The sequence below is a fragment of the Bos javanicus genome, chromosome 7 (assembly GCF_032452875.1).
Source record: "Bos javanicus breed banteng chromosome 7, ARS-OSU_banteng_1.0, whole genome shotgun sequence".
Lineage (NCBI taxonomy): Eukaryota > Metazoa > Chordata > Mammalia > Artiodactyla > Bovidae > Bos > Bos javanicus.
The window spans coordinates 68,707,792-68,732,299 of record NC_083874.1 but is presented as its reverse complement, the minus strand read 5'-3'; the positions used below and the strand labels follow the sequence as shown (position 1 = coordinate 68,732,299).

Genomic DNA, 24,508 nt, shown 5'->3' with positions numbered 1-24,508 from the left:
CCTCCGTCCATGGAATTTCCTAGGCAAGAACACTGGATCGGGTTGCCATTTCCTTCTCCAGGGGGATCTTCCCAGCTCAGGGATCAAACCTGCATCTCCTGAGTTTGGCAGGCAGATTCTTTACTCCTGCGCCACCTGGGAAGCCCTGCAAAACTGCTGCTCTCCCGTTTTCCTCATCTGGGGCAGGAGTGGGATAGAAAATTGCATACAGAAAGAGAAAAGAAAGACTGACAGGGAGAGAAGAGGCAAGAGAGAGGAGAGCAGAGGACAGGGAGAGTGTTAGGCTCCTTGGGCAACTGTAACTGACACCACAGTCTGGGGGTGGGGTGGTGCCGAAACCACAGAGAAACTACTTACTTCCTGACGGTTTTGGAGGCTGGAAGTCCAGCAGGTTTGTTTTTTCTGCGGCAGCTCGCCTTGACTTGCAGGTGACTGCATTCTCCTGTGTCCTCGTGTGGTCTTTCCTTTGTGCGTGTGCGCCCCGACGTCTCTGTGTGTCCACAGGGACAGTCAGATTGGATTAGGGCCCACTCTAACGGCCTCATTTCAACATAATCACCTCTTTAAAGGCCATGTCTCCAGATACACTCACATTCTGAGACACTGGGGTTTAGAGTGGCCACATGTGAGTTTTGAAGGCCACAGAAGGAGAGAAAAAGGGAATAAGGGGGGAGAAAGCAACCGTGCGCAGACAAGGGTGTGAGGGGGGAACAGAGGAGGAGGGAGGGAGGGAGCAGTCCATGAGACCAGTGTTCCAGAAAATCTTGCACTGCAGGCTTATTGAATGGAGATGGCTTCAGCCTGAGCCCAAGGTGCTGAGCAATAGGTTGGGGGAGGGGCTGGGTAGTGGACTCCAGCTGCATTGCCCTGGAGGCTGCTGGCAGGAATCCAGAGCCCAGAAGGCCCCTCCACCAGTGGCAGGTACCCCAAAATATACACCCCAAGCATGGCTTCAGGCCCAAACAGGGATTTCTCAACAGTGCTGAGGGCAGGCGGCAGGGATTCAGTCTGGGCAGACGCCCTTCCTGGGACCCATCTGAGTACTGAGTCTCTGCTGCCCTCAGTTTCTGTTTGGGGGAGCTGTCTCACAGGGTTGAAGGGGCCAGGCCAAGGGGGTGGTTTGTAAGTAGAGTAGCCAGGACTTGCACCTAGGGCTGACTCCAGACCCTCCGCCACCCTGTGTGTCAGGCCCTGGGTCGGCTCTGGGGGCATCCACACTCTCAGGTCTCAGCTCCACAACCTCCTAGCCTGGTGACTGGACCACTCTTGAGAGGTGGTAGGCAAAGCTTTGTAACCTCTTCTGCTCTCTCTGCACATGTGTGTGAACTTTTGCTTTGTACCTGGCACTGGTGAGCAAAGCAGAAGCCATTTCTGCCTCCTGGAGCTCACAGCCTGCTGGGGAAGACACTGGTATGTGTGTAGTTACAGAAGTGGTAAGTGCTATGAAGGAGAGGTTCAGCTTGCTTACAAAGAGAGTTATCGGGGACTTGATCTAGTCTGGAAATCTGGGAAAGCGTCCCTGAGGAGGTGATATTGGAGCTGAAACCTGAGGGGTGAGCAGGAGTTAGCAGGCTGTGAGGGGCAGGAGAGGTTCTTGGACCAGGGACCTGTTGGTGGGGAAGCTTTGTGATGAAGAGAGCCCCCAGATGGAAGGAGCTTTAGAGCCCCTTTGCCTGGGGCCCAAGGAGCTATGATAAGAAGCTAGAGAGCCAGGAGAGGCCAGACTGTGCCATGGGCCTGGATTACAAATTGGATTTGCATTCAGTGGGAACAGGGGGGCAGTGGTGGAATGTGGGTGATGTGATCAGATTTGGTTTGGGATCTCTGTTTGTGCTACATTTAGGGAAGAGGGAGACACAGTGCCTAAGAGAGGGCCCAGAGATGTTTCTGGGGCTATTAATCTTCCTTTTTTTTTTTTTTTTAAACCTGGGTGAGGATTACGTTAGTGTGTTCATTCTGATAATTCATTTGGTTGTATATTTATGACTCATGTTTTTTATGTATATTACACTTTAATTAAAAAGTCGTTTTAAAAAATGAAAGGCCTACTATGGTGGCATTTGATCAGAGGGGGATGAGGCTGAATGCACAGACATTATCAGTTACAAGGTTTAAACTGTGTCCGGGGGAGAGGCGATGGTAGCATTGACAGGGTGAAGCCCATGAGGGGTGTATAGAAAAGAAAATAGACAGGACTTGGGGAACAGTTACTGCTGAGGGTTGGGAGGGGATGATCCCCGCCTGCACAGCTGCCCAGTGTCTGGTTTGGTTTGTGCAGCTTGACTGACAGGGGTGCTGCTGCTGAGGATGGGAGCATAGGGCCAGAGCAGTTCAGGGACTGTTTCCACCCCAGAAAAAGTGTTGGGTGAGGCCTCCGGTAGAGCCGAGCTGGGTTGAAGCAGACGTGGCCAGTGGCACAACCCTGCTCGGGGATGCCCAGTGTTGCCATGCTGATGAGGTTCCTGCCCAGATCACCTCTGTTAGCATGCATGCACGCGCGCACACACACACATACACACAAACACACACAAATTGTTCATTTTGCACAGCAAGCAGCCAAGAGAGCACAGCATTTCCCCACTGCATCCTGACATCTGCACCCAGCTGTTGCTTCTGCCAGAATGTCTCTGTCCTGGCCTCCAGGAGCCACTCTGGTTTGGCAGCTGTCTGGCCTGGAAGGGTGTGGGATCTCTTGGTCCTTAGGGGAAGGAATGGAGCGGGTCAGCGTGATTTTTTGGTCCCAAGAATCTGCTGCTTTTACTCATTTCTGCTCCCAGTTTTCTGCTGACTGAAAAGCTTCTTGCAGAAAATCTCTGATTTACTCCCACCCTCTCCCCATGCTTGCCATTTAGCCATTTTTATGCTTGCTCATGACCTCCACAAGAAGGGGAACCATCCAGGTCAGCAGGCCCTGAAACCCTCACTTGTGGAATCAGCTTCTCTTGTACCAGCCTGGGGATCTGTGGGTGGTGGCATGGTCCAGTCTTTGCCCCTTAAAATTTGTTTTTTGATCACAGAAGAAATACAGTTATTTAAACTTTTCTGACTAGTGCAGAGTTTTATTTTTTTCAACTAACTGAGTGACTGAACTGAACTGAAATGGATGTTGAGTGCTCACTGTATATGAGTCCCTGTTCAGGAAGCTTGAGCTGTATCCCTGAATCGGACAGAAAAGGACCTCTGGTCCTCTTTCTGGTCTATTGGGGAACAGAGAGAGAAAATAAAAAATAAGGGAGTATACTGTGGTGGAATGGGGTGATATATACCAAGAAAGAAAAAGTAGATTAGGATAAAGGGGTCTGGGAATGCTGAATGAGGGGGTGCTGCAGGTTTTTCAATCTTATTCCCTTTTATTTTTATTATCTAAAAAAAATTTGGCTGCCCCATGGGGCATGTCGTTCCCCAACCAGCAACTGAGCCTGCACTCCCTGCAGTGGAAGCACAGAGTCTTAACCACTGAACATCCCAGCTGTTGTAGTTTGAGTCTTTAGACTTTTCTATATATAGTATCATGTCATCTGCATATAATGACCACTTTACCTCTTCTTTTCCAATTTGGATACCTTGTATTTCTTTTTCTGATCTTGACTACTGTGGCCAGGACTTCCAATGCTATGTTGAATAGAAGTGGTGAGGGTGGGCATCCTTGTTCGGGATTGTAGTTGGGAAGGCTTTCAGCTTTTCACTGTCAAGTATTATGTTGGCTGTGGGTTTGTCATAAATACCTTTTATTATGCTGAGATATGTTCCCTCTATACCCACTTTGATGAGTTTCTGTTATGAATGAATGTTGAATTTTATCAAATGCTTTTTCTTCATCTATTGAGACAGTCAATGGTTTTTGTCTTTTCTTGATGTGGTGTATCACATTAATTGATTTGCATATGTTGAACTATTGTTGTGACCCTGGGATGAATTCAGTTTGGTCATGATGTATGATCTTTTTTATGTGTTGGATTCAGTCTGTTAATATTTTGTTAAGGGCTCTTTCATCTACATTCATCAAAGATATTGGCCTGTAATTTCCTTTTTTGATGATTTTTGTCTGGTGTTGCTATCAGAGTGATGGTGGCTTCATAGAATGACTTAGGGAGTGTTCTCTTCTCTTTAATCTTCTGGAGTTGTTTGAGAAGGATTTGTGTAAGTTCTTTGTATGTTTGGTAGAATTCTCCAGTAAAGCCACTGGTCCTGGACTTTTGTTTGCAGGGAGTTGTGTTTTTTTATTATAGGTTGTGTCACGCTTCTAGTAATTAATCTGTTCAAAGTATCTAGTTCTTCCTGATTCAGTTTTGGAGGGCTGTATGTTTCTAGAAACTTGTTCATTTCTTCTAGGTTGTCCAATTTATTGGTATAAAATTGTTCAGAGTTTTCTCTTATGATTTTTTTTTTTGTATTTCTTCAGTGTCTGTGGTTGTTTCTCCTCTTTCATTTCTTGTTTTATTTGGATCCTCTGTCTTTTCTTCTTGGTGAGTCTGACCAGAGGTTTATTGATTTTGTTTATCCTTTCAGAAAACCAGCTCTTGGTTTTATTGATAGTTTTCTATTGTTTTTTAATCTCTGTTATTTGTTTCCTCTCCGATCTTTATTATTTCCTTCCATAAATTGACTTTAAGTTTTGTTTGTTGTGTTTGTTTAAACCAAACTGCTTTTTCTAATTCTTTTAGATGGTAGGCTAGGTTGTTTGAGAGTTTTCTTGTTTTCTGAGGATGGCCTGTATCACTATGAACTTCTCTCTTAGGACTGCTTTTGCTGCATCCTGTAGATTGTGTATAGTTGTGTTTTGCAGAGTGTTATAATTTTAAATAAGGCCGTTGCTACTGCTATTGCTAAGTCGCTTCAGTCGTGTCCGACTCTGTTCGACCCCATAGACGGTGGCCCACTAGGCTCCCCCGTCCCTGGGATTCTCCATGCAAGAACACTGGAGTGGGTTGCCATTTCCTTCTCCAGTGCATGAAAGGGAAAAGTGAAAGTGAAGTCGCTCAGTCGTGTCCGACTCTCCGAGACCCCATGGTCTGCAGCCCACCAGGCTCCTCCGTCCATGGGATTCTCCAGGCAAGAGTACTGGAGTGGGGTGCCATTGCCTTCTCCAAAATAAGGCCATTAGGGAAGGCCTTATTGAGAAGGTAGTAAAACATGAAGGTAATGTGAAAGTACAAAGGAAAGAATTGTGCCACCCACAGACAACCAATATGGAAAATATGATTTCTTCTTTTTAAAAATTTTATTTGCACAGGTAATATACATATGTATACTCTTGTTAAAAAAAAATTGAATGTTCACTTGGATGACCCCTCTCACCATGCAGAGCCCACTCTTAACCTCTGACCTGTTACCAGTTTGGTCTTCATCCTTTCTGACTCCCCCTGTACCTTTGGGTTTACGTTGGTAGGGGACTGAGGGGGGTGACTTGTTTCTCTAAACTACCCTCTGCAGCTTGTACCACCTTGCCATTCCTCTTGGTCATCCTTCCACCTCAGCACTTATCAGCCTACTTCATTCTTTTAAAATGCTATGTCATATGTCTCTGTGTAATTTTAGTAATTTGTTGATGAAAATTTTAATTATTTCTAATTTCTTTTGCTGTCATAAACAGTGCTTCGAGGAACATCCTTGCAGTTTCATTTCTGTGGCCCTGTGCAAATAGTTCTCTAAAGTGGGTAACAGGAAGTGGAATCATGTATTTAGGTCAGAGAATGATCACTTCTAAATTGAGTATGATTTCTGATTTTAATAGATACTGCCAACTTGCTCTCCAAAAAGGCTTTTTTTCCTGAGCAGGTAAACATGTACGCACACAATCTGTTTTTATAAATGGGACCATTCTTTTTAAATGGTATATCCCTCTTCTCATCTGCTTTTGGCCTGTAACATACTGAGGACGTTTTCTCTTGAACGGGCGCTTCTGGCCTTTGAATGAGGCTTGTGGCTTTCTCCACAGGATCTCTCCAGGCCTCGGCCGCCGCAGAAGGCGCTCCCGGCTAACCCAGTGCCAGGCCGCAAGAACCTCCCTAGGCCGAGCGGCGCCTCCATCCTGCGGCCCCCTCCCTCCGGCCCTCCTCAGACCCGGCCCCTGGTGGCACCTGCCCCAAAGGTGAGTCTTCAGAAACCCTTGAGGTAAAAGCTGAGAGCAGAGGGATCCAGGGGGCAAAAATACGGCTGAGAAAACAGACCAGTTCATGCTTCTTGGGTAAGGCTGAACTTCCAGAACAAAAGCCAAGGACAAAAAGCTTAGTGTTTCTTGGTGCCTGAATGACTGTCCCTTAAATTGGTGATATCACCCCCTAGTGATAGAGGTGTTGTAGTTCCACATGAAAGCTGATGTTAAGGAGGCTGAGCTCTGGTACCTTCAAACTAGCTCTGCAGCTGATGAGCTGAGTGGCCCTGAGCAAGTCACTCTTGAGTCTCCGATGCCTTATCTTTTTTTTTGTTTGTTTGTTTGTTTTTATTTTTATTTATTTTATTTGTTTTTTTTAAATTTTATTTTATTTTTAAACTTTATATAATTGTATTAGTTTTGCCAAGTCTCCGATGCCTTATCTTGAAAGAGGTTTTAGGAAGCAGCAGTAGACAACCCCCACCCCCACCCCCACCCCAGGTTGCTGTGAAGGTCAAGGCAGTTAATTGTCATTAACTGCCAGCCTTTGGTAGGCTGTGCACAATGGCCTTTCCTAATATATCTTCCTTGAAGCTGACGTATTCTGTGTGGCCAGTCCTGGGGTCGGGGCAGACAGGAGCCAGTGAGGAAGCTGGCTGACTGCCCTGTGTTCCCACGAGGTCCTGCAAACTCTGCAGACTGAGGCACAGCTTTGTTGAGAGGGAGGAGTAGGGATAGCTGATCAGCTGGGGTCAGGAGCGGGGTGGGGGGCGCCACGATGCCTCTCACTGGAGAGCTGATGGACAAGAAGACACGTGGATAGACTTCTGTAGAAACCGTCTTTCCCAGCTGTCTGTCTCGTCTGCTCACCTGACACAAGCAAGAGGACAGTGCCCCATGATTCCATTAATCCGCACGGATCTGACGTTTCTCTCCCTCCTCTCTTGTTTTCCCTCAGTTTCCTGAATACAGATCACAGAGGGCTGTGGGGATGACTAGCTCGAAAATCTAGACTCGTCTAAAGGGGCTTCTCCCTTCCCTTGAGGACTTTGAATACCACGGAGGAGCCGTTAGCCATGGGCTCTGGAAGAAGCATGTCTGGCCGCCTCCGAGCTCCTCCTCCCCAGCTCCCCTCCTCCTGGAACCAGCGCATCTCTAAAAATCTCCTTCTCGACTCAGTGCCTCCTCGGCCTCCTCAGGGGCCCAGAGTGACTACTACCCCATGGCATCCAAGTGTTGTTTTGTGCAATATCCAGCCCCAGGTAGGAACAGGAAAGCAGAGGAGGACGAATGGCTGCTTCTCCCCCATCCACCCTCCAGCTGGGCCGTCCCCCAAGAGGTGCCAGTCCATCTGGTGCCAGTGGTCCGAGCTGGAGCCCAGCTGGGAAGCTGGTTTCGACCTTCAAGCCAGGACTCAGCTTGGAGAAGCCATCCATCCACATCTGGGTACACGTGAGAGCTTTCTATTGCTTCTGTCTTCCTCCATGGTTCCAGGCTGGCTGGAGGTGGGCACTTAGCCTCCCTTTTAGCTCTGGGATCGAGGGGTCCCTCCCACTGCCCAGGGCTTGGTCAAGGTCATAACTCCTGGCTCAGTGGTCACATGTGAACAAATCAAGTCTTCTCCTTACCACCCCCCACCACCCCCAAACCCCTACCTACCCATATTCCCACGGGTCACTCTGACTCAGACAGGTACTATTTGTAGGCGTTTAGACAGCAGGGGGAGCATAGCCTGGGCCCCTCTGAGCCGTCAAGCCAAAGGTCGCCATCTGCTTGCCATGATTCTTGCTTGCTCTGTTTTCTCTTTTCTGCACTTCGCAAGTGCCTCGTGCTTTTGATTTCTTTCCCTGCTTGGACCTGCCCAACGTGTGGTGCTGTGGAATGCGATTCCCCAGCAGTCCCGACTTCCTGGGACCTGGTGCTGTGACTTGCAGGTCAGGGTTCTGCCTGACGGTTGGCCCCAGGATTTCCTGGTTTCTCGAGAGTGATGACTGGCATGGCCTTGGGCCATGGCTGTGAGCACCTGGCTTTACTGTCCAAGGTTTTGTGACCTCAGCAGAGTGCAGGTCTTCCTCTCCCTGCCCTGAATCTGAGCATGGTCCTCACAGATGGCGGCAGGTGTAGGGAAGGGAGCGGATGTCCTGGGAACCCCATCTATCCCCAGGCTGATCAGCGACGAGATAGGACTGTTGTCCTTTGAGCAGAGAGCATACCTGTAGAGCTCCCTAGAGAAGCAGCCTTGATGGAGTCTGTGCTGGGACCAGTGAGATGATTCCTTATCCACTTCCTTGTGCTCTTTCCTCTGGTCCTGTCCTCCCCACAGGGAGCGGGGCTGTGCGGTGCTCTGCAGGCTGGGACAATTGTCAGAGTCACCGGCGAGGTTCTCTGGGACTGTCTCCCACCCCAGAAAGGTGCTGGGCATCTGGGGGCTGCCCACCTCCTGCAATGAACAGATGTTTGCTCTTGAAAACCTCAGTTCAAGGAAGAGGCTTGAGTTCTCACCCCAACCACTAGCCCAGGGCCCCATTCTAGCTCTCCATACACAATGGGTGCTTAATCGATGTTCTGGGTTTGGAGACAAGTGGGAGATTTGGGCTGTGCACCTGGTGGACTCTTGGGGTACATTTAGAAAGAGCTCAGGAAATGAAGTTCTCCTCCCTCAGGTAGTTAGGTAGTTGTGATGTTGGTGATATTCACACCTCTGTCTTGCTGACAAGGGTCCTGGTTGCGCCCCACACCCAATGTCCATCATCCTCACTTCCTGGTGGGGTCAGGGGACAGCCTTCCATTTAAGCATGCTACTCTAGATGCCCCAGGCCTCACGGCTGGGTCCCAGAAAATGAAAGGCTAAAACACTTCCCCCACCAAAATCACCCTTAAGCCCAACCCCATGCCTCACCAATGGTCCTGTGGTTCCGTCCAGCTTTCCTCCCCCACATCAGGAGGTGGAAGGCTGTGAGGTGTGAGCCTCTTGAATCTGAAATCCACCCTCCCTGGAACCAAACCGGAAAGAGACCTGGGTTGTTGCTTTCTTGTGTGTTGTTTTCCATTATTTTAGTACCACCTCCACGTGATAAAAATTGTACTGTGAACTGGAAGATGGTCGAATTTTTAAAATCTGGTAAGACTTTTGGCAACCTGTTCTATTTACTGTTTCTCTCCTGGTTCTGTTCAGGGAGGCAGGAGGCACCATTCTGGAAGGCCAGGGAGGCTGCCCGGGGGGACAAGACTGGCTACTGTGGCCCGCTTTTCCCCTCCTGTGTCCATGTGCTGCTTTGAGGTGATGAAACCCAGTATGGATTTAGGGAAGGAAGGACTTTACTCACGGGGATTACTGCAAGACAGGGGAAGGGAATGTTGAGTCAGGGGCACCGGGCAGTTGCTTTAGGAGACTGCTTGGCTGAGCTGAGTGGCTGCAAGATCTGTAAAGCATCTCACAGCTCAGAAGGAAGAGGCCTTTTATAGGAAGGAGTGAGCATGGCTGGAAAGAACCACATTCAGGGACAGACTTTGTGGTCAGCCTTTGGGGGAGGGGCTGATGCCGGCTCTGGCCAAGGGCAAGTCCATGCTCAGGGTCTGATGGGGAGGAAAGGAGCTTAACTGAGGCTTGGTGGAGTGACTTAACCAGCCTTCTGTTCAGATGGAGACTATGTAAATCTTTTTAGAAGCTAACTTAGCCTCCTACCAGTTTTTCAACCCTAGACTTGTTTTCCTTAAGAGCCTGGAAGGCATCTCTGAAATGTAAACCTCAAGGGATCTCAAGGGAGCTTGCACTGGCTCTCCTTGTCTCGGTGGGTTTTAGCCCAGGCACTGGGCTCCAGTGGTAACTGCCTGCTTACCTTCGGTTCTTTTTAGCCTTGCTTACTTCTCCCTGTAAAAGAAAAGCTCCTTTCTGTCCCAGCTCTGAGAGCCTTGCAGATCTTATAGTGTCTCGTTGTAGATCTTACAGTGATGTCATAGCCCCATCCACTATGGCCATGACCCCTCTCCATCTCTTGCTGTAATCCTTTAGAACAAAGCCTCCTCTTACCCATGTCAGAATTTGTTTTTGTTTTTTTTTTTTGGCTGGGGGTATAGAAGATTCTCATGTTTTAAATTGGAGACTGGTTTTAAAGTCAGAGATTGCATTAAATGTATGTACAACAGCTCTGCAGGACACCCAAGAAAATCAAGACTATGCCAACTGGAATGGTGCCCCACCCCTCCCTAGGGAACCTGGTAAAGGAGAGGATCTGTAGAATCCACACCAAGTGCCCCCAGAGCCACCCACCCTCTCTCACCACCCACTGTGTGTACGTACGTATGTGTCTGGGATCCAGGGCAATGTGAATTTTCTTTTTATTTGGGAGATTGTTCACGGAAAACAGATCCTCTTTTCTCTCATTCACCTATTAATTGTTTACAATATTTGTATATCTATGCAAAATACTTGAATGGGCTATGGTGCCTTTTTTCCTTGTTTGTATTTAATTAAATTGTCATTTGAAATGTTGGCTGGTTTGACAGCTCGTTTGTTTGTTTTCATGTTGTATTGGCTAGCCTGGATACGATCCATCCCTGAGGATTCCTCAGAAGAGTTCCCACAGGGACCATCCACCCAGCTTGTCAGACCACCGTGGAAGAACCTGAGCCACAGAGAAGCCTGGGGTCTTTGCTTGTCTTGGCACCTGGACAAAAGCTGGTCTAGTTTAAATAGGTCTGGGGTCACTTGGGACATGAGTGATACAGACCTACCTTGAGGATTTGTGAGGGCTTAAAGTATTCATGGGAGGCTCTTAGCATTGTGATTGGTTCCTCTTAAGGGCTCAGACATTAACAAGGGATAGTAAAAACAAACCAACAAAAAAACAAGGGATGTGCAAAGTCTTTAGCGGACTGTATTCCCCAGACAACCTTTCCCTCTCTAGTGAAGGCTGGACTGCAGAAGACACTGGAGGGACAGGACCTCCTTGATAGCCAAAACTCTCCAGAGATTGGGGCCTGGCCTGGCCCCCGACCCCAACCCTACCCCCCACCCCCCACTGCTCCGTCCACCAGCACTAGAAGAACCAGTTTAATTAGTCCATGTCCAAGGAGGGCCGAGATGTAAGCATCAAGTAAACACACTCAGAGGTCTTTATTACTGACCCTGCAGACCACACTCTCAGGGCCCTCAGATCACGGCCATTCTCAACATCCAACGGGTTGCATTGATTTTAGTTAGAGAAATCCACAGTCGTTCAAAACTGGGGCTTTGAGGCTGGAGTGCGTGCAGAAAGCCAGCCTGTTCATTGGTGCTCTAAGGCCAGCAGGAGTTTGGCCTGGGCTTGGCTGTACTGAGGGCCCGGGACATAAACACAGGCACAGGTATGCAGTTACACAGGGGGGCTCTACACCAGCTCGGGGTGCTGAGGGCCAGGGCTTCCTTCTTGACAAATATACTGACTCCCTTACCTCCGTATCAATGATCCTTGAATCAACTGTCACATTCTCACTGCTAGAAAGAAGACAGGAAGGGAAACGATATTAATTCTCTCTCTCCAGCTGCTCTTGGTTTTTTGACTGCCTCCAGCCAAATGTTGGGGGACCACAGGCAGTCCCCAAAGCAGGTGGTGGTGCAGCAGTTGTGGCACACCGCCTCCCAGGGTGGGCAGCTCATCAGTGGACTGGGGACTTGGTGGCAATCTGGTCCATGGCCAGAATGACACCTGGTACCTAGCTTACACCCCCACTTGGTCACTGAAGTTCAAAGCTGATCCCACTGGCCAAGCCTCTAAGGCTTCAGCCCAGAAGTTACCCAGAGGAGACTTCCCTAGCAGCCCAGTGGTTAAGACTTTGAGCTTCCACTGCCGAAGGGGACTTCCCTGTGGTCCAGTGGTTAAGACTCCGTGCTTCCACTGCAAGGGGCATGGGTTCAATCCCTGGTCTGGGAACTAAGATCCTGCATGCTGCATTTTAAATACACACACACACCCAGAGGTTACCTTTGCCGCCTGGGTTCTTGGTCAGCCACCAGAGTAAACACAGGTTAGCCTCTGGTTTCCAGAGAGCTTGTGTTTGCTCTCTGACAAATCCTGACTCTGCTCCTCACTCTTCTCCCCATCTCCCCAAATCATATTGTGGTTTACTCCTTGAGGAAAAGGAAAGTGCATTCTACTCGACAACCAGGCTGCTTTTAAGAGTCGTGAACTGCTGTTCTCTTAGAGCGAGGCAGAATGAAACTCTGGGCTTGGCCAGCAGAGCTCGGCTGGGAGGCACCTTTTGTTGTGGTTGGTTGTGTTGTTTCGAGTTCTTGGACAACCACCTGAATGTCTCTGTGACCAGCCCTTTGGGGTGCATCTAGAGAGGGAAGGGGCCTTTCCAGGTGGCACTAACAGTAAAGAGCCTGCCTGCCAATGCAGGAGACATAAGAGACGTGAGTTCAACCCCTGGGTCAGGAAGATCCCCTGGAGGAGGGCACAGCAACCCACTCCAGTATTCTTGCCTGGAGAATCCCATGGACAGAGGTCCGGGCTTGCAAGAGTTGGACATGACTGAAGCAACTGAGCACAGCACAGAGGGAAGGGTGGGGGTGAGGAGGATGGAAGCAGATGCTAAGCTCCAGGCTGGCTGCTCTGGGAATGGGGCTGGTGGCAGGGTTTCCCTGAGACATCAGGCGGCTTTCACAGTAAGAAGGTCAGCTGAGGTCTTGTTTCCGTGTCCGAAAATGAGGTGGCAAGAGCAACAAGACATTTGACAAGAGTTGTGTGTCTATTAGTTCCAGACAGGGGGCATGGCGAGTTGCTCTCTGGGCCCTGGGGAGCCACGTGCACTTCAGCCTTGGACTCGGGAACAGTGAGTCAGTCTCAGGAGGGGAACTTCCTGATGACCAGCGTTTCAGGGAAGTTCCTGGCTTGCGCTACATTCAATGGGTCAAATCCGATCTTCTTCCCCACAACACAGGAAACAAGTGGGAAGGGAGGTCCAGGGGACCTGCTGGCACCAAGTAGTGTGTTTGGTCACTGAGGCTGTGTTTCCAGGAAGTGAAACCACCACTGCTCACTGAGTAGGGATTTTTCTCCTGGAAACAGCGATGAGGTATAAATGGAAGTCTCAAGAAAAGAGCCCATTGGTACGAGTTGTGTTGGAAGTAACCAGGTGGCTCTGAAATCAAGCCGTCAGGCTGTACCACAGGGCTCATCCTCTCACTTCTCTACTTCAGGCTTTACGAATGGGCTATAAACACTTTGGGCTTCTCTTCTGGTGATGGGGTGCTGGAGAGTTCCATGTTGTCCACCAGGACATTCTTGTCTCCAAGTCTAATGACACTGGGCTCTGGGGCAGGAGTGGCAGGTGGGTTTTTGTGCATGTGGGGCAGGCTGCTCCGGCTGATGTCCAGGTCTTTGAAAGCATGAAGCATGAATACACCCAGGATGATGGTGACAAAGCCAGAGAGGGTGCCCACGATGTCCACAGCCGACATCCTGTACCACTCCTTGAAGAGGATGATGGAGGAGGTCATCACCGTCGTGGTGAAGAACACGTAGTAGATGGGGAACACCAGGGAGGTGTTGAAGATGTCCAGCGCCCTGTTGAGGAAGTTGACCTGAGTGCTGATCGAAAGCGCCAGCATGAGGGACAGGATGTAGGGGAGAGGGTGCCGTACAACCGGCAGCCCCTGGAAGAAGTTCCTAATGGTGATGCCCAGGCCCTTGCTGGAGGACACGGAGAAGGCCCCGATCACAGAGCAGATGGTGATGTAGATGAGGATATTCCTTTGTCCGTAACGTGGGGCAACAACGAAGATGAGGATGAGGCAGGACACCAGCAGAAACACAGCAAACACGATGAACCCTTTGAGGGGGAGGGAGAGAAAGGACCTGAGCTGGGAGGATGCCATCAGCATCTAGAGCTCCCCACCCCCCATGGCAGCGGGATGTCACATTAAGAATCTGGGCACCGGAGGACTTCCCTGGCAGTCTAGTGGTTAAGACTCTGCACCTGCAATGCAAGGGGCGTGGGTTTATCCCTGGTTGGGAAACTAAGTCTCTTCAGCTGTGTCTGACTCTGCGACCCTGTGGACCACCAGGCTCCTTGGTCCATGGGATTCTCCAGGCAAGAATACTGGAGTGGGTTACTATGCCCTCCTTCAGGGGATCTTCCTGACCCAGGGATCAAACCCACATCTTTTGCATCTCCTACATTGGCAGACAGATTCTTTACCACTAGTTCCTCCTGGGAAGCCCTTTTATATTATGCATGCTAAGTCACTTCAGTTGTGTCTGACTCTTTCTGACTCTACCGGGCTCCTCTGTCCATGGGATTCTCAAGGCAAGAGTACTGGAGTGGGTTGCCGTGCCCTCCTCCAGGGGATCTTCCCTTGCAAGGGATTGAACACAGGTCTCTTATGTCTCCCGCATTGGCAGCACATTCTTTACCACTAGCGCCACCTGGGAAGCTCGTCTTGTGGCATGGCCAAATAAAAAATAAGTAAAAATAAATAGAGAAATAAATCTGTGTTGTTAAAAAAGGAAATCTAGGCTCTGGAATCAAACATGGGTTCTGGTCCCAGCAACACAACTTTTTAATAACTTGTACAAGTTATTCACTAAACCCCTAAAATCTCAGTTTCCTCTTTGTAAAATATAAATAATAATAGGACCTTCCCTATAGGAGCTTTTTTTTGTGAGATTAAATGAGATAATATACTCAATTGACTGAATGCCCCCTCCCATTCATATATTGAAACCTAATCCCCTAATGTGACAGTATTTGGAGGTGAGGGTTTCAAAGGTGATTAAGTCGTAAGGGTAGAGCCCTCAAGAAGGGATTAGTGCCCCAGGGGACTCCAGAAAGCTCCCCTGCCCCTTCCACCAGGTGAGGACACCTGGTGGTGATGTCTATGAACGAAATCTATAGGGCTTGAACAAGGACTTGATGATGGCTTCCAGAACTGTGAAAAATTCCTATTATTTATAAGCCACCCAGTCTATGATATTTGAACTAAGACAGTACAAACAAAGCATTTAGAACAGTACCCATTACATAATAAACAGCATCAATACCTATCAAACTGGGACCCTATAAACTAGCCTTAGTACCAGCCCATCAGTTTTCTTCCCCAAACTTGCTTCCTCCTCCTCCTCCAGGTGGCAGCACCTGAGACGGTCATAACCCAGTCACCCCTCCCCAGGGTTCACCCCCAGCACCTTCCTGCTCAAGGGGAGCTGGAACCTACCTGTGTCTTTCATCTTGGCAGCCATCTCCATGATGGTGCTGATCTTCTCTTCCTCGGGGGCGTGTATCACCATCACTGTGCTGCCAGCCACGCAGATCACACAGCCCAGCTTCCCCAGGAGGTTCAGACTCTCCCCCAGGAAATACGAGGAAAAGATGGCACTGTGTGCAGAAGAGGAGAAAGGGCTCAGAGTAGCCAGGCTGGCCCCAGCATCCTGGAAAAAGGCCAGGGCAGAGCGAGGGCTCACTGCTTTCCCACGTGGGAGCTTTTCTGGACCCCTTGAAAATGTCTGAAATAGAAACTTACTTATGAGAGGGCTACAGTGTAGGCTGGAGGAATGGACAACAGCCACGTGAATTTCTTTCATTTTAGAGACGGAGAGTATCCCCAAACAGAAGAGTTGGAAGAGTCCTTCAGAGCCCTCTTGTCTAACTTCCTACCCAATGAGCACATCTTCTGTAACACTGTAAACAAATGTGAAACACTTTCAGCTTTGGCTTGTATATCTCTTGTGGCAAACAGCTCACCCCTTCACAATGCAGATGAATCCATTGTAGATTCATTCTATCAGGTATTACCCAAATGTGGTAATTTCTACTTGTCCCATATCTTATTCCTTGCACCATACACAACAAATCCATTCCTTCCTCCATTTGTATATGCCAGTATAAACAACCATCATGACCATTACAGGCACTGTGTCTTGAGCACTTTATCAGCATGCACTGCATGTGTGCATGCGCAGTTGTGTCCAACTCTGTGACCCTATGGACTGTAGCCCACCAGGCTTCTCTGTCCATGAAATTTTCCAGGCAAGAATACTAGAGTGGGTTGCCATTTTCTACTCCAGGGGATCTTCCTGGCCCAAGGATCGAACCTATGTCTCTTGCATCTCCTGCACTGGCATTATGCTAGGAACTTTCTATTTATTACCTCACTAACGTCTTACAACTCTGAGAAGTAAAAAATATACTTATGCCCATTTAATAGATGAGAAAACTGAGTCCCATAGAAGCTTAAATGGTGGCAAGATCACACAACTGGTAAGAGACAAGCCAGAATTTGAGCTCAAATTCTGTCTAATTATAAAGCCTATGGTTTTTCCCTCTACATCTCACTGAGGAGAATTGTGACTTGAGTCTTTTCTGGGCAAAATACCTCCAGTTCCTTGCTGTTCTTTGCTGATATGACTTTCATTCCTCCAAATGAGCTGGCAAAGGTGAGGTAGGATGGGAGGGAAATGGGACAAGACAAGTATGATCACTGGGGTGCGCTTCTGTTTCTTTACAAGGGTGGCATTATTTTAGGGTAAAAATCTGTTGGCTGACCTAAGGTCACCCAGTAAGCTTCATGAGTCCTGCTTAAAGAGATCAGGAAAGAAGGGACTATTGTCTAAGCTCCTCTAAATGTCTCCCATCTCTCCTCTAAAACTGCCAAAAGCATCTTACCTACGATGCCTTTTTACCAGCATTTGGTGGCCTTAGCAAAGGCAGGGGTCACAAAGTAAAGGGTTCCCTGCCTCTCCTAACTACCCAGGATGGGAATGTGTAAACTAACCAGATATGCAATAGTGGTATCACAGCCACATCAGCCAACTATGCAGTGTGAGTCATGGCTCTATCTGGTTTTTGACTATAGATGTTGCAAGATTATCTTCAAGCTGGTAAAACAAAACAGGAAATTACAGGTATGGGTGTGGTGGGCTGGCACTTACCAGGACTCCATGGTTAGGGCAACAATCAGAGCCAACTTCAAATGGGACTCAGGACCCCCATGGAGGAGGGGTCTTGTAGCTTGGGAGGAACAGGGCAATGGGAAGCACACATGTGTAATAGCAGTTATCTTTAAAATCATCAAACATTTTCCAGGAAACATGGCCTAGTGATTAAGCATCCAGACTCTGAAATTAGACTGCCTGGGAGGGAATCCTGGCTCAGTCTCCAGGGATCTGGGTGACCTTGGCCAAGATGCTTAACCTCTCTTGGTCTCAGGTCTCCCCTCCTTTCTAATTAGTAGGGATACTGTGAGGATTAAAGGTGGCGCACTGGTAAAGAATTGCCTGCAATGCAGAAGACTCGGGCTCAATACCTGGGTTGGGAAGATCCCTGGAGAAAGAATAGGCTACCCACTCCAGTATTCTTGCCTGGAAAATTCCATGGGCAGAGGAACCTGGCAGGCTACAATCCACGAGGTCACAAGAGTTGGACACGACTTACTGACTAAACAAGAACAACAACAAAAACCCTAAACACGTGTTAGCCATGGTTATTCTTCAGTGCCGATTCTGTACTGTGCACTTTCTGTGCATTATCTCGAGGCCTTGAAGCAGTGCCTTCAGGCAGGCCTTATGAACATCCCCACTTGGGAGATGGGAAATTGACACTTAGAGTAGTTAAGTGACCTGCTGTGTACTGTAACTACAAAGTGGCAGAGATAAGGTTAGAACTCAGGACAGTTAATCTAGGGCTTGTCCTTTCAATGTGTGTGCTGCTTCTACTATGGCACCAAAACACTGGCATGAGACCTTCAGCCTGGTGGCAGGGACAGCCCTTTCCCTGGATGGGGCTTGGCCTGCCCCTTCACTGCCCAGGCGGTCGAAGGGATGCTAGAACAATGGGCAGCACGCAATCCCCAGTGCAGAGCCTCTTTCCGGGAGCTGGGACTGACCCAGGTCCCTGACTGCAAGTAGCGATTGACCCCATATGGCAGTTTCCAACATCAACTGAAAACATGAAGGAGTCAGAGAGAGCAGGAGAGGTGACTAACCTAATGAGGATACTCAGCGCTCCCAGAGGGGTGACGACTGTGGCAGGAGCGAACGCGTAGGCCCCGAAGTTGGCAACTTCCCCAGCAGCCACTAGGAAATGAAGGGTGAGAAGAGGTCACAGTGGCTCTGACCCACCATCTCCAGCCCAAATGAATGTGGGTGGAGACAGCTTCATTCGGTGTTCACCCGTTCACAGAATCCCAGACCAGCATTCATTACAGTCCCGATCCTTACGCTTTCTCCCTGCAGAATCTCATCTAAAGGTCAGGCCCAGACCATCCTGACCAAATCCTCTCATTTTAAAGATAAGGAGATGGCCTAGAGTCCAGGGTCACATGGCGCCTTCTTGTTCTAGAGGTCTCTTGGCTTCTAGCCTAAGCACGGTTAAGTGTATCTCAGACCAATGATTGGTCTGTATGATTAAAGTAAGTTCTAAAAAGTGGGGCAGCAAGGAGATCAAACCAGTCAATCCTAAAGGAAATCAACTCTGAATATTCATTGAAAGGACTGGTGCTGAAGCTGAAGCTCCAATACTTTGGCCACCTGATGCAAAGAGCCTACTCATTGGAGAAGACTGCGTTGCTGGAAAAGATTAAGGGCAAAGAGGAGAAGGAAGCAACAGGATGAGCTAGTTGGATGACATCATTGACTCAGTGGACATGAATCTGAGCAAACTCTGGGAGATGGTGAGGACAGAGAAGCCTGGCATGCTGTAGTCTCTGGTGTCGCAGAGTCAGACATGACTTAGTGACTGAACAACAACTAGAAAGTGTTAATTATCAAATAAAGAAACAGCCACAGTCATCGATTTTCCAGGTACCAAATGGTCCATGGAGCTGTCTTTCCCAGAGTAGTTGTGGATAGTCTAGACTGACAGGCAGGGGGTTAGACAGACATTCCCAAAGGGTCTACTTCTCCCCAAGTGAGTTTCCAGTTTGCAGACTCCTGCCTCTCTGCTCATAGAGAATGACCTGGGTCTGCCCTTTGAAAGCAGGTGATGAATGTGATCACTCTAGCTGAGACAGGGATCAAAACCTGACTTAGGGGATTATAAACAGAAAGCTCACTACTTCTCCATCCAACCTAAAGAATTAGGGTTTGAAAGCCAGACAGGGTGGTGGAAAGTGGGAGGAAATGTGTGAAGGTGCAAGTTTGGACAAACCTTAGGTGGCAGACCAGTCACATCCTAAGTGACTCAATAACTGCTGTGGAATGGGACGGCTGAGTTAGGAGTCCTGGGCTGTGCCCTGTAGGAGTCTGGGAGACTCTGCCCAGCAGTCATAGCTCCCTGCCTTTCAGGGGAAGTTGAGAAATTACACCTTTATCATTACCAGTTCTGTACAAACCTCTCTGGGGACAGATGCTTTGTGGATGAAAGACGTCACTGTGGATGGAGAAAGTAACCGGAGGGGCCAGGTAAAATGTTCTACCTGCAAAGACTATCAAGCTTTCCCCCTTAGAAATCTGGGCCTTGGGTGCATATTTTGCATAATAGAGACATCTGTTCCTTCTTTCATCTCTGCCTCTATCATCAATAGGGCAGGGTCCTTAGTAGCAAAGAATCCTCTTACAAGGGACTTCTCTGGTGGTCCAGTGCCTAAGATGTTGAATTCCCAAAGCAGAGAGCCTAGGTTTGACCCCTGTTTGGGGAACAAAGATTCTGTGTACGGCAACTAAGACTGGGTACAGCCAAAAAAAAAAAAAAAAGAGAGAGAGAGAGAAAGGACCTACTTACTCGTGAGAAATCCAGCCCACCACATTGAGTCCTTCAGGTAGCCATAGCCTCCATCCACTGTAGAAAGGAATGGGCACTAAGTTAGAGGTTGGCCACACTTTCCCGGGACCTTTCCTTCCCTCCTTTCCCTCCCCAGCCTCCAATGGTTTGGTACGCAGCAGCTGTGGTGCATCCTCCAGGCTTCCTTCTGGGCCCTCTCCTGAGCAAGTGCATCCTATCCAGTTTTAAATTCCATCTGGATGCTCATGTCCCTAGTTCATGTATGCATCCTGATCCTTTCTCCTGAGCCCTGATGTGTATCCGGTTACTTACTCGACAACTCTTGGGTCTATCACAGGCATCTCAAACTCTGTCCTAAATGGAACTCTTGATTTTAAGATGCTCCCACCCACCAAATGAGGGCTTCCCAGGTTGCTCAATGGTAAAGAATCCTGATAAAGGAGATGCAGGTTTGATCCTTGGGTTGGGAAGATCCCCTGGAGAAGTAAATGGCAACCCACTCCAATATTCTTGCCTGGGAAATCCCATGGACAGAGGAGCTAGGTGGGCTATAGTCCATATAGTCGCGAAAGAGTTGACAAAACTTAGCGACCAAAACAATAACCCGCCAAATGAAACTCAGTAAGGGGACCTCCGAGTATCTAGTTGCTTGATCCTGAAACCAGGGAACCACACTGGACCCTCCCATTACTCCATTGTCTAAATCCAGTCCATCCTGGGCATTCTGTCTCCAAAGAGCATCTACACGGGTCCACTCCACTGCCACCACCCAACTCCCAGGCGCTATTACTTCTGGCCTGGGAGGAGGCAAGCGCCTCCTAGGACTCCTCCAGCTCAATCCTGTCCCTTTATAATCCATTCCTTTCATAGTAGCCAAGGGTTTTTAACAATTATGTCACTCCTCAGCTTAGAGCTGGCCAGTGGCTTCAAAATACTCTTAGGATAAAGACCAGAATTCCTAACAAGCCTGATCCTAGTTCTGACCCTGCTCACCTCTCCAAAGGCATCTCCCACCACTCTTCTTACTATAGTCCAGCCACTCCGGCTGTCTTTGTGTTCTTCAAAAATGATGAGTTTGTTTTGGCCTTAAGGGCTTTGTGTGTGTTTTTCCGTGTTCAGAATAGTCTTCTTAACAATACTTGCCTGTATCTGTACCTACTCTACAGGTCTCCACTTGACGTTGCTTTCCCTAAAATGCCCTCCCTTGGGTTTTTCTCTCATCACACTCAGTTCTTCTCTTTAGTGACACTTACTGTCTATAATTTGAATTTATCTATTTATTTTCTGGCATTTCCCCTACTAAAATGGAAGCTCCATGAAGCCAAGAATTGTGTCTGCTTTGGTCACATGATGGACTCAGAGCCTGGCACATAGTTAGCTCAAGGTTAGCAATGAGGAGGAGGAGGAGGAGGTTAGCGATGAGGAGGAGGAGGAGGAGGAGGATGGGTTTTAGACTGTTTTGTCTAAAACTTGAATGTGGTTTTTTTGTAAATGCCCATTTTTCTAAGATAGCCCTTAGCTTTCATCAGGTTCTTAAAGGAGTCAGAATCTCCCATAAAAGCTAAGAGCTCTGAGAGCATTTTATTGAGTTGAAATCTCAGAAGGTATTGAAATAGCAGATTGGAGGAAAAAACTCATTCCAGGAAAGCCGCCTTTCTGAATGATCAATAATACTTGCCCTGCTCTCTCCTGAGTGCAAGCAGCTGTTTTTCTGGTACTTTAGGGGGTCTCCAGCCTTTGGAACACTTGTCCGGAAGTAGAGATAGAGCAGCAATGACCGCTGACCCCGACTTTATCCCCAAATCTCACAGCTCTCCATTTTTAGTGCACATCTGATTCTAGTCCTGGGTATCCAACTGTGTGTCAGGCCCTCCCACTTAGATCACAGTAATACTAATACTAGTGCTCAGTCTGTGCCAAGTATCTCTCTAAACACACTGCATATCTCCACAACAATCCTTTAGCCTGGACTATTCCTATCCCCAGTTTGTCAGATGAGGAAGCCGAGACACAGAAAAATGAGTTTTCTTGCCCAGGATCACATCACCAGGAACCAAGGAGCTAGAGCTGGTACTCAAAGAGTCTGCTTCCAAAGCTCAGTGTCCCGCAGAACATTAAATTGGACACATCCAAACCTGAACACATCATCTTCCTATAAACCTGCTCCTCCTGAATCCTTTATCTCAGAAAATAGCACCATCATCTTCTCAGTTGTCCAAATTGGAGAGTTCTGAGTCATCCTGACTCACTTTTTCACCCTCCCTTTGGAGCCACTCAGTCTTGTCCAACTCTTTGCAACCCAATGGACGGCAGCACGCCAGGCCTCCCTGTCCATCACCAACTCAAACTAATGTCCAGCGAGTCAGTGATGCCATCCAACCACCTCATCCTCTGTCGTCCCCTTCTCCTCCTGCCTTCAATCTTTCCCAGCATCAAGGTCTTTTCCAATGAGTAGGTTCTTCGCATCAGGTGGCCAAAGTATTGGAGCTTCAGCTTCAGCATCAGTCCTTCCAATGAATATTCAGGACTGATTTCCTTTAGGATTGACTGGCTTGATCTCCTTGCAGTCCAAGGGACTCTCAAGAGTCTTATCCAACACCACAGTTCAAAAGCATAGATTCTTTGGGATTCAGCTTTCTTTATGATCCAACTCTCACATCCATATATGACTACTAGAAAAACCATTTTCCCCATGATAGCACTTAACATGCTACAGAACCGTTGCTCATTGACTTGCCTATCTCTCTCACTCAACCCAATGACCCACAAGGGCATTGTGTCCCCAGGTCTAGCATGGCACCCAACACACAGTAGGGACATAATGAATGATGATTAAATGGCGAGATTCTTTTACATAGGATTCCTTTTCTCAACAACTGTTTCATGGATACACATCTTATTTTCCAAACAAGCAAATCCCAGTGGACAGAGACTCAGTAATTCTTTCGTAGCCTATAGAGGAGCTCAGATTGATAGTAAGTGAGGACACATTACTGCCTGGCACTGTTATGGGCAGAAGTTTTATATTCCCATCTTTTATGGAAGTTATGCCTTGCCTACAATGACACAACCGATAAGAAATAAAGCCAGGGGACTTCTTTGGTGGTCTAGTGGCTAAGACTCCATGCTCCCAATGTAGGGAGCCTGTGTTTGATCCCTCGTCAGGGAACTAGATCCCACATGACATAGCTAAGACTTCTCATGCCACAATTAAAGATCCCGCATTCAGATCAAAGATCCCAAGTACCGCAACTAAGACCTGGTGCAGCCAAAAACAAAAAACAGAACTAGACGTGGGGTTTCGTAGTCTTGGCCCTGGGACTTTTCCCTGTCTTCACCCCAATTAACTGATCATGTAGTTCTCATGAACTACTGGATTATAAAGGAGGGTCTCCTGCTGGTGGGTGAGATTCCCAGTGGGACTGACAAAAGGCCTTTTGTGCCCGTCTAGGACCAGCTCGCAAGCTGCTCCAGTGGGCCCACAAATAGAGGCTCACAGGGCTGGCTGAGGGCTTGCCACCCAACACCCCATCCACACCTGCCCCCTCAGGAGCCTACCAGCCCGCGTGGCGCCCGAGGCCACCAGTCGCTGTAGGCCCTTCTTCTTGAGGATGATGCTGCTGCCGACGAGGAAGCTGGACAGGATGGCCAGCCCCAGACCGACGTAGAAGCTGTAGTTCTTCCTGAACCTCTCCTGCCAGCTGTTGGAGGTGACATTGCTGGGCACCTCGGGCTGGAGGTCACTGATGATCTGGCACAGGACTTTTTGGGAGGAGCAGTACAGGCTGATAAGGGAACCTGGGAAGAGCATGGTGAGAGAGTCAGGTGGGGACATCTGCGTGCTTTAGAAGCACTGGGACTGGCCACTGTTTCAGACTCCATGCTTCAGCTACTACCGCATTCCATCCACATCCCGGGCTCCAAACTAAAAAGGAACAGTTAAGGTTCACCGAGTGCTTACTCCAGACAAGGGACTTTATGAACTCAAGTCCTTCCAACCACATGTCAGGTAAGCACTGTATTTGATTCCCATTTCATAGTTGTGGAGATAGAGGCCATGAGAGGTCAGGAACCTTGCCTAAGAACACAGGCTGTCTAACTCCAGAGCTCCAGCACCTCATCACTAAGCCAGAAAGATGCTCCCACACACCAAACAGGGTCCCCCCAGCTCTCAGGCATCACTGAATCCAACCTCCTGGCCTCCACAGGAAACATCTCCCACCCTCCGGGCACAGAGGCCTCCAACAGCTCAGGAGCACACATATTCTCCCCTTCCAGAGGCTTCTTCACTTACATATACTTAACTCCAGCCACAACAGGGAGTCCCTACAAGTAACAGGAGGGAGCGAGGCTGGAGTGCACAGCCCCTCTGAGGCCTGAAGGTGATGAAATACCAGCATCTTGTCTATGAGAACCAACCATCCCAGGTCTTACTTCGAAGACCTCTGATGCACATGGTCAGTGGCTGGGGCCTCCTTCAGGCCTCAGAGGAATCAGGGTCCCTGCCATCCCACACAGGCTTTGTCTAGGCTCTCTTTCTAAGTCCCCGAGTCTGCAAGAGTCATCAGTTCTCATGCCCTTCAGCTAGCACACTCTTGCTGGTTCTTCTGGCCCAAACAGCAAGGACAAGAGGACAAACCTGGGCATGAGAGGCAGACCCTTAGTCAGTAGAATGAAGCTGCCCAAGTTCAAGGAATCAATACAAAACACAGGCTG

The 24,508-nt window shown here is 48.6% G+C and overlaps 2 protein-coding genes across 10 annotated transcripts in view; one reads left to right on the top strand and one right to left on the bottom strand.

Moving 5' to 3' along the window:
• The window catches only part of ADAM19 (ADAM metallopeptidase domain 19), a 91,894-nt gene extending 81,308 nt beyond the window's left edge, over positions 1-10,586 (top strand). For all 7 annotated transcript variants that reach the window (XM_061424175.1, XM_061424177.1, XM_061424180.1 and 4 more), the window contains 2 exons: positions 5,939-6,091; positions 7,053-10,586. In XM_061424175.1, the coding sequence (XP_061280159.1) occupies positions 5,939-6,091; positions 7,053-7,106 (207 nt within the window). In that variant the 3' untranslated portion in view covers positions 7,107-10,586. The remainder of the gene's footprint in view (positions 1-5,938; positions 6,092-7,052) is intronic.
• Positions 10,587-11,186: 600 nt separating this feature from the next.
• The window catches only part of NIPAL4 (NIPA like domain containing 4), a 35,475-nt gene continuing 22,153 nt past the window's right edge, over positions 11,187-24,508 (bottom strand). For 2 of the 3 annotated variants that reach the window (XM_061424190.1, XM_061424191.1), the window contains exons 2-6: positions 23,351-23,590; positions 19,793-19,849; positions 18,057-18,147; positions 15,291-15,451; positions 11,187-13,906 (exon numbers count right to left, since the gene is read on the bottom strand). In XM_061424190.1, the coding sequence (XP_061280174.1) occupies positions 13,278-13,906; positions 15,291-15,451; positions 18,057-18,147; positions 19,793-19,849; positions 23,351-23,590 (1,178 nt within the window). In that variant the 3' untranslated portion in view covers positions 11,187-13,277. The remainder of the gene's footprint in view (positions 13,907-15,290; positions 15,452-18,056; positions 18,148-19,792; positions 19,850-23,350; positions 23,591-24,508) is intronic. The other variant, XR_009737680.1, reaches the window with a different exon arrangement.